Below are 10,279 nucleotides of genomic sequence, written 5' to 3' on the forward strand. Positions count from 1 at the left end.
CAGGATTGTGAGAAAAGCAAGTCAAAACCCATGTTTGACTGCACGATCCATTCAGAAAGAACTGGCAGACACTGGAGTTACTAGATTATATACTTGTACAAATATGGTCTTCATGGAAGAGTCATCAGAAGAAAACCTCTTTTACGTCCTCACGACAAAAATCTGCGTTTGAAGTTTGCAAATGAACATATAGACAAGCCTGATGCATTGTGGAAACAAGTTCTGTGGACCGATGAGGTTAAAATACAACTTTTTGGTCTCAATGAGCAAAGGTACGTTTAGAGAAGAAAGGGTACAGAATTTAATGAAAAGAACCTCTGTCCAACTGTCAAGCATGGGGGGGATCAATCATGCATTTGAGGGTGTATTAGAGCCAGTAGCATAGGCAATATTTCATGAGTAGAAGGAAAAATGGATTCAATAAAATGTATGCAAATTTTGGACGCCAACTTGATTCCATCTGTTAAAAGCTGAAGTTAAAGAGAGGATGGCTTCTAATAATGGACAATGATCCCAAACACACCTCAAAATCCACGGTGTATTACATCCAGAGGCGTAGACTGAAGGTTTTGCCATGGCCTTCATAATCTCCTGACCTCAACATAATTGAAAATCTATGGATAGACCTTAAAAGAGCTGTCCATGACAGACAGCCAAGAAATCTCAAAGAACTGGAAGACTTTGGAAGGAAGAATGGGTGAAGATACCTCAAACAAGAATTTGGAGGTGAAAGACTCTTGGCTGACTACAAGAAGCGTTTACAAGCTGTGATACTTGCCAAAAGGGCAGCCATTTTTTTATTCTGTTGTTTAAAGTGTAAATGATGGAAATAAAATCTAACTTATTGTGACGTATTATAAGAATGTCTAATCTGTCATTTGATGCCTTTTGGAGATTTTTCCATCTTTTCTTTTTTTTTATGCACATTAATAAACATTTTTACCTAGGGTGTCCAAACTTCTGAGACCCACTACATATATATATATATATATATATATAGTGTATTGTTTTAGATTAGTTTAAAATAAAGCGTTTATAATGGTGTTAACATGCCAACATGTGCTAGTCAGTTATACGCAGCTGGAGTTGATGGGGATGTCATTAGTTTTAAGGTATTTGGTCATAAAGTATTGATCAAATTAAAAAATTAATCTAATATTGACAATCGGCAATTATAAAAGTTATAACAATACATCCTAAGGGGAAAACAAATATGACGGCAATACATTTAATAGATGTAGAGACATTTTACAAAAAATTAATCAGCTAATGGGAAAACACAAAGAATCGCCAAATGTAACTAGGATTCATCCTCTGTGGACAATGCATGTCTTTGTAAAACCCCATGGCAATCCATCAAGTAGTTGTTGAAATGTTTTAGTGTGGACCAATGTGTTGGACTGGTAGACCACCATTGCCACCCATGTGTGGCTAAAGATGCATAAGCATGCCAAGATGGAGACCTGATTAATGATTACACATCTATTGCTTTTGGTGTAGGGCACTGTGGCTCACCTGTGTTCCAGGTGTTGTTGCAGGAGGCCCAGGGCAGATCCCAGGTGAAAGACTGGGACAAATAGAAGACGGCCCAGGCTAACACAATGATGTAGTAGATGTTAAGCAGAGCAACAATCACCTGGGTGGCATAACCCACTCCTGGAACAGAAAAAAACACCAAGATTATGATTAAACAGTAAAATGCCACCATTATTGTAACTTCTTTTAGCCAAAGAGAAACTTTGTCTCTGCATTATGTCTTTGACAATGCCATGAGAATAAGTTTAATTACCAGTGTGTAACATGAGGCTATATGTTTTATTATATGAATGCTTTAATACAGCCATACATGATGTATTGAGAAACTTGTCTTGCAGAAAAAATGAGCTTGGATTCCATTAAACAAGCACACCTGGTGTCTTAGTGAGCTCACAGTGTTGTATTCAACAGCAGAGAATACCACCAATTCAAATTAACTTGCAACATACTTGTAGCTCCACATGTAAGCAATTAGTGTAGTTTTTCTCAAATGAGAAATAATTTTGAATCAATGACAATAGCTCCATTGCAGCTCCATTCACCAATGACAAAGAGACATAATTTAACCTTGAATTTGCAGCTTCATTAAACCCTTCGCTCACCTCTGCTGCTTTTCTAATTGACTGCACCAGAGTACAGTAAATTAGATGCAGGGTAAACTGTAACAGGCAAGATTTCTTGGTTAAACTCTTTTTCCAACTCACAATTGCACACCTGACTCAACTCTTCACCAGCTGTCATCCTGTATGAGTTATGATTATGGCTGATTACAGACTTATTTGAAGGCAGACAAATTCAACATTAGCCAGCATTGGTTTCTTGCCAGCAGTTACAGCTACAATCATCAGCATGCCACATCTGTGTGGCATTCATACCGGTTGTTTGACACACATGGGTGGACACAAAGTCACACATACAGTATACTGTACAAGTGCAGTGAAAATTATACATGCACATAAACACCTTGTACCGTAAACATCTGACATTTCTTTTTCATCCCACATTGTTGCACAAACATATTTAGATATATCCCATTTGGTGCACAAGCAACTCCTTGTTTTAAACACATGCATACTGTGATCATTAGATCATTTATAATTTACATTCAAAACATCATGAAGATGGATGCTTTCCCAAAAATACACTTAAAAAACATTAGAAACATCTTAATTATGTCAAAAAAGTGTAAAATAAACACATGTGTTAAAACTTGGCTGTGGCTGAGTTTGATCTATTCTGTGCTTTAAACGTGTTTTTAACATGATGAAACATCCATTAAATTATCTCTTTTAAGAAAATAGGCAGATTACCTTCAAACAAGGGGCAGATTTTCCTCCAGCAGGTGACGCCTCCTTCACTGGTGTACTGACCCAGAGCTGTCTCCAGGAAGAAGACCGGGATGCCACAAGCAAACAGGAAGATGAGGTATGGGATGAAGAAGGCACCTGTATGTGCAACATGCAGATTGAATGAACAGTTCATTCAGATGCTTTCAATACGGCCTTAAGCAATGTAAAGTAGGCCTTCTGCTGGTATAAGCAAAGGCCATGATACAGAGTCATGCAAATGCTATGGTGGTAAAGTAAATACGAAATTATCCATACAGCCAAAAGAATCAAACTAGTTCACTTTCTATGGGACATTAAAGATCCAAGATTCTATTGTTTCAGTTTTGTTTTTTGTCAGTGAGCTCTAATGTGTCAGACATTACATGCCAACGTCTGGCCATTTTCCTATTTCCAGTGAACCATGACCCTCATCGATCAATGGATCTGCTTAAAATAGATTACATATTAACCTGTATTATCTCCTGCTAAACTCATTCAAAATGTCCTCTGAGAAGCTTAATTTCGCTGTCACACAATTGAAAGCAAATTTTAATTTGGAATTTCTACAAGCCTTCTGTGGAATAATTTAAGATTTCTTCAACATTAATGACTAAATGCAAAAGCTTTTGTGTTGAAAAGGCCAGAGATAAGTAATTCCAGTACTCACCTCCTCCGTTCTTATAACAAAGGTAGGGAAAACGCCAGACATTCCCCAGACCAATAATTTCTCCAGCCACTGACAGAACAAACTCAATCTTGTTGCCCCACTGACCCCTGTCTGTCATCTTCTCCTCATTACTGGGCACAATGTCCAGGGACCTGTTGTGCCCATTAGAAGGCTCCACCTTGGACGGGTTTTCCATGTCCCCTGTGCCCCCAAAGGGTAAGAGTGGAAGAGAAAACAACTAAAATTACAAAAAAAAAACGGAGCAAAAGACAAAATCATTTTATTTACCCTGAGAGGCACATCTGATTGTTTTGCTTTGTTGTTGTTTCAATGGCAATTGTAAGCAAAATTACAATTGATGACAGTTCAGTGTCATCACTGTCATGCATTGTGTTAATCAAAACTCTTTACATGTGTAAAACAAGAACTTGAGTGTTTTAATAAAAATCCAAATTATAAATATTAACACATTTTGTAAAAGGATAAAAGTATAACAATCACAATATGATTAAATACAAGTGACAATGTCAATGCAATAAAATATTGAATGTCTCCCCTGTCCTTTAGTCAAACAAAACCAATTTGGAAAAAAAAGTTTTTAAAAGTTTGGAAACTACTTTATTTGGTACTTGTATATGTTATTAAAGACTTTTAAATTATTTGAATTAGCACCACTTGCTCAGTAGGCCTAAAATTGTGTCCATTAAGAGGGCTCGGGCTAATTTATACTGCAGCGGCCAGTCTTTTGCACCAATATCCAAACATATTACTCCTGTACATTACCACCTTATTGGCTCCCAGTGAAAAACAGAACTATTTTCAAATGTCACCCAACAGTCCTTAGGGGACTTCACAGTTTGGCTGCAATTGGACCGATCAGGTAAGAATAAAGGAGATCTACTTGGGGATTAAGTGTACTTGAGACTGGAAAGAAGACATTCAGGACCTTGGCTAGTTCTCAAGAATAATTCCCATTGTGTAAGTGATGTTCCAAATATGGCTGTTTGTTTACGTGAGCTATGATTTATGCCACCACTTTTTCTGTATCGGATGAGATCAATATTAACTTGATGTAACGTGGCCGTGTTAGAAGTTAGTCAAGCTCTCGGCCAGACCCTGTTTAGGGGCCAGTGCTGCTGAAAGAATTTCTCTCTGTGGAGGAAACAGACAACTCACTGACTGTGCTCACTCCTGTCAGGTTGCATTAACAGGCCTCTCACCATTCCCTCTGTTTCCCTTTTCCCTCTCTTGTTATTGCAGTTCAAATTCAAACAAATTGTTCATCAGTCTGCAGGAGACTTGCTCAAGCTAATTCAGTTACAAGACTACATGTGGACATCAAACCTCCTTCCCTTTCTTCTTTCACACATCCACACAAACAAACATGTAACATAATGTGTGACCTTGTCTCATGGAAGCAATAAAGCTTCCTGTTTTTTGAGTTCAGATCTGAAAACAACACAGGGGATGGAAATGCCATTTAGCCAAGCCTTGTGTGAAGCCACTTTTAGGAATGTGATCTTCCTGGCAAAGGGCAGAGGTGCAGCACAACTTTGACTTTGAGTGTTGTGTGCATGGGGTTGGAGGTTGGACCCGTTTTAGGAGCCAACCTCTCCAGGACTGGAGCCAAATTGTGGCTTGAGGTAAAAATAGAGCCCCTTGTTTTCAGAATGAACTTGGTGGGAATGAAGGCTTGGTGCAACAAAAGCTGTGGAGCCCCACCACTCTGTGCAGGCAAATGAGAATTCCTCACTGGCCTTGCAGCCAGATCACAGTTTACCTCACTTTTTCACAGTTTCTTTGTAGATGCTGGGAAGCTCAGCACACAAGCCAAATATCTCACTTCAAACACAGTCTTTTAATAGGTGAGACTAAATATTAGCATTATTTATAGTAGCATAGCCAGGCTGAAATAGATTTCGTATGTACATGCTTATAGAACGCAAGAGAAGAGGCACACTGTGAGAAAATATGCCAAGATTGAGAGTGACCTCATTGAGGCACAGTGGAGCTTTATCCCAGGGAACAGCGCCAACTTCACCTCTCTCTGAAAAGCTGTGGACTAGCTGAGTAAGTGACTGACAGACTGACCTGATAAATGATTGAATGAATGTGGGGCTGACATGGTGCAAACAGTTTTTTTATGAACGCACTGTGTAAAAATGGATGCAGTAAATTGTCTTTTTCATTTCAAGCAATCTTCTTCCTTGTCAAAACCTGGAGCCTACATTACCCACAGTGCAACTTGGCTGTTAGATCAATCAGATATTAGTACGGTACTTAGCTTTATTCATGACATAAATACACATAGGCACAAAAGCCCGAGGAGGATGGGAAATAATGGGATCTAATCATGTGCAGCTCCTAGTAACATATTCCCAATGATGCTGACACCCCTACAGTTGGATTATTGTAACTGGATTAGTTACATAAGGTAGGTGGGATTCAATGTCACACATCTACCTGCTCCATAAAGATTTACAATGGCAGCATGGCATGTGAAAAACTAATTCATTTACATCTCCATAACTGTTAGAATTAATACATCTGGTGGGTTTAAAAAAAACAAAATAAAACAAAAGCAATAGCCTAAACTGTGAATAAAAAGGGCATACATTTTTTAATCTATGATTTGTTAGTTTGAAACATGGACTTTTGTTCAATAATCTGCTTAATTTTCCTTCTATATAATGTCTTAAGTGTCAGATGGTGAGCATTCTTTTCGATTGCAAGAAAATATCCGTGATCAAACGATAAAGCTCTGTGAAAAAACAATGTAAAAAAGCTACACATGCTTATTCATTGTTTATGACTACGTATGAATGAAATTGCATACAAGCAACTCTTACAGCACATTTAGTCCCAGTTTGTCTTTTTTTCCTGATGACAGCATGGGACAACATGATTCTCAGCATGGAATGAACTGTGCTGCATTAACGTTTGCTGAATATAAAAACAAAGTTCTAAAAGCCAAGTATTGATTCCCAAAACTGCACACAGTCTTTGCACTGGAGCATGTTAGTTACATTTTAATACTGGAGGCCTTTCATTAACTGGACAAAACAATCAGTGGGTTATTTCTCAAAGAACCTATGACAGAAGTCTTTAAAACAGCAGCCCTCACTGAGCTCTACGGGCAATAAATGCAATAAAATACATGTTTAAGATATCTATGGATATGTTTGTTTTTCTAATAAATATCAATAAGTTTAACTTTTTATCCACATCGGACTGGAAAAGAAATCTAGTCAAATTGTTGATAATCAAAAGGCACTCACCTTTCATAATGTTGTACAATATCAGTTTCAAGAAGAGAGTGGGCCACCAAATACAGGCCTGCTGCTGTTTTATGTTTTACCATGTAACATTCATGGAGGGGCGGAGATCTGAGGAACTGAAAACTTTGGTGCAGCCCGCAGTGAGATTTTCCCTCTGAGTTGCCTCTTCTCTGAAGACCCCCCTCCCTTTATCCAATTCCATTCAGACATCCCCCCCCCCCCCCCCCCCCCCCCCCACACACACACACACACAAGTACAAACACACACACTCACTCCCCACAGCACACTAGAGGTCTGTGCTGTTTCAGCATGGTGGGCTGATTGCGTAACCTTTTGACACACACATTCTCCCAGGGCCTTTCTGTCCATAGAGCAACTGGGGATGGGGGAGAGTCTGGTCACACTTGTATTTTGGTGGCCGCTCAGATTATACAGTAAATGCACAGATGTGAATGGATACGACATGTACAATCATCTCAAATATGTCTAAAGGCTGGTTAGAAAAAGATTTAAAGATCCAGGAATGCATCATCCACAAACCCTGTACATTTTAAATAAATTGTGCGTGAGATTTACAGTAAGAGCCTAAATACTTAAGTGGTCTTTTCTGACTGAGCGTAATTAAAAATAATTCTTGTTTCATGAAGCCTCTGCTCCAAAAATATCCTTAATTCAAACCCCGGAAAAGAGTCTTTATTCCCCCCACAGATCCAGTAGCCCATTCAGAACATTTTCCCACAGCAGGGGTCCATAGTGGCCTTGTTCAAGGCGTTTGTTAGAAGGTCACAATCCAGAGGGTCTTTATGGAGGTGGGGACAGGGGGAGTGATGTGCTCCTGCTTTTCCTGTCTGAAATCTTCCGTGAACTCCCCACCCCCCCACCTCAAATCAAATTATAATTCAGGACACAAACACATTGGCTTTCTATAAAAATGAAGCTGTCTCCCTGACTTTAGTTTTGTGGCAGTTTAGACTTTGAGTGTATGGCGGGCCAATCTGGTTGATCAGTTCAAAATTAACTATGAACCATAAGTCAACAAAGTATTTGATTTTACTGCATGTTCTCACCTACAGTAACTTGGTAAGTTTTAAACCTCGCTGCAATTGTGTGTGGGGCTCTGGCCACATACGTAGGGTACATGATCTAGCAACCCGTCATCACCAATACATCTAATTCCGTTAGATTGTATATTGTCTTTACTTAATTATTAAATGAATAGTTAGACTTTTGGGAAATAAACTCATTCCCTTTTTTGCAGAGAATATCAATCAGTATCAATCATCTGATCTCACTCTTGGCAAGGAAGCCAATAACTCTCTTTTCCAAAATGTCAAACTTCCTCTAAGATAAGATAAGTATGAGCCTAAACAAAATCCCTAATAACTTCCATACTGTATACAGAAAAATATTGGTTCAGCTCTGATTAAAAAATACAACTATTCCGGATGATAGGTACAAAGCAGGTTAAAAAAAAATCCTTTCAGCAATTATTATTCAGTGGTCCTGTCATTTAAAACAAAAGTCTGCTTGGGCAGCTTGTGTTCCTTTCTTCTAAATCTGCTCACCCAGAACCATTGTCATGCTAGCAAATCTCCATGGGGCATAAAAGAAGACAAAACAAGAAAAGGGGGTTCATTACTGAAATGTACAGTATTTCTTCATTCTCTCTGCAGCTTCCTGCTGTTCCATGACTGGACTGTATGTCACAGGTCACTGCTCAGATTGTAGTGTGCCTACTCTAAAGGGTCATGTCTTTTCAGATCAATCTCAAATGTGCTGGTCCAGTTAGATTTGTTTAAGCATCTGGTTTAAGACACACATTTTGGAAAATCAAAGTCATATATTTTTCATATTTACAGCATTTGGATGGATAAATGACCAGATTACAGTAATACAGTAATACTCTTTACTCCACTTTTAGGTTCCTGTAAAATCAAATGATCAGTTGGGGCATATGCAAATATTTACTCAAACCTTTTCCAAGAGGGGCACTGTCAAGTAAGGTATATCCTAAAAAGTAGAAGTTTTTTTTAAACATATCTTAACAGAAGTTAAGCCCCATAACAAAATCCCCACATTTGTAAAACGTTGCCGACTGCTACTTCCTTTCATTTTATGGTGGAAAACGTCTGTCTTTGACAGACAGCCAAGGATTGAATTGGCCACGATGGTTAAAGTAGGTAAGAGGTGTGTACACAAAGAACACAGTGTGTCCACACTGTGACGATAGATTCAGTCAAATAAAACTTATATAGGCTACCCCGTCTGACTAAACAACACAGAAAGAGAGCTCTTAACAGACTTAACTTAAAGGCTGATGGGCAGTTTCCAGCTGTTGGCTCCATCCATGTAATGCTTTTAAAAGCTTGTGGAGCATGATTAAAACTGTTACAGCATCGGCTGTAACAGTTTTAATCATGCTCCACAAGAATAATCACATTTAATAACTACGCAAAAAAGGTTCAGTCAGAATTGTATTTTGCTTTACTTTTTTTTCCTATGAAAAATTTTCTGATATGTGTACTTATCCATACATGATACTGACAGACTAAGGCTGACAATCACTTCAAAAAATTTGAAATCACAAAATGGACAACAACCAAGTTACATTATTAGAATTACGTGCTTACTTAATTCCAAAAAGGTGCTCCAATGTTTTCCATTCTCCAACAGAATGTACCTTTGGAACATTGGAGGAATGGTTGCTGATAATGGGCAATTTAGATATTGCATTAAAGTTCAGCCACCCACTCAGATCAGCTGGTATTCTGTCCAGTGACCAGTAGTGTAATTTATGCCATCTTTTACTGCAGGATGTCTGAGGTGAATATGTGTTGATCTTTAATAATAGTAAAAATTCATTACATTTATACTGCGTTTAAAAAAAAAAATCATACACACTCAAAGTGCTTTAATAGGATAAATAACCCCCACCCCTCTGGTACGTTAGCACAAAGATGTCTTTCAGCAGATCCTTAAACCCAAATGTCTCTGGTGGGACAAATGTTGTATGAGGTGGTAACATGCTGTGGCATATGTTATTTAGACTTAAAGGGAGACTCTAAATCTTATAATGCTAATTTCAATCTAACTTTGGCCATGTAGGCAGTGCACTTAATATAATAATATAAAAATGATAATTCCACTAATAACACTAATAAGGACACATGTAGGACACTCCAGTGCATTCCCATTCAGAGAGGCCCGATTAGCTTTAAACTGACTAAAACTAATACACTAATATTTGTAGAGCTATGATTCCACTGTTTTGTTGCTGTGAGAGAAAAAGAGGTTTTAGTAAATGTTGTCTAGCAATGATTTATATATGACAGTTGATGATCTTCTTTGTCTTATTTCTCCATGAGCTGTTAGAATAAATGGTTTAGAGGTTTTAGGAGCTTAACAAATCAGCATATTCTGTAACAATCATTGGTCATAAACAAAGAAATTCAATCAACGCGTGACATGT

The 10,279-nt window shown here is 38.2% G+C and overlaps 1 protein-coding gene across 2 annotated transcripts in view; it reads right to left on the minus strand.

The window, feature by feature from the left end:
* slc6a13 (solute carrier family 6 member 13) overlaps nt 1-7,012 on the minus strand; it is a 16,562-nt gene extending 9,550 nt beyond the window's left edge. Inside the window, exons 1-4 of one of the 2 annotated variants that reach the window (XM_032523555.1) lie at nt 6,810-6,992; nt 3,532-3,741; nt 2,847-2,981; nt 1,516-1,656 (exon numbers count right to left, since the gene is read on the minus strand). In XM_032523555.1, the coding sequence (XP_032379446.1) occupies nt 1,516-1,656; nt 2,847-2,981; nt 3,532-3,741; nt 6,810-6,816 (493 nt within the window). In that variant the 5' untranslated portion in view covers nt 6,817-6,992. Of the gene's footprint in view, nt 1-1,515; nt 1,657-2,846; nt 2,982-3,531; nt 3,742-6,809 lie in introns of both variants that reach the window. The other variant, XM_032523556.1, reaches the window with a different exon arrangement.
* Between the last annotated feature and the right edge of the window lie 3,267 nt (nt 7,013-10,279).

Source organism: Etheostoma spectabile, chromosome 8, assembly GCF_008692095.1.
Source record: "Etheostoma spectabile isolate EspeVRDwgs_2016 chromosome 8, UIUC_Espe_1.0, whole genome shotgun sequence".
Taxonomy (NCBI): Eukaryota; Metazoa; Chordata; class Actinopteri; order Perciformes; family Percidae; genus Etheostoma; species Etheostoma spectabile.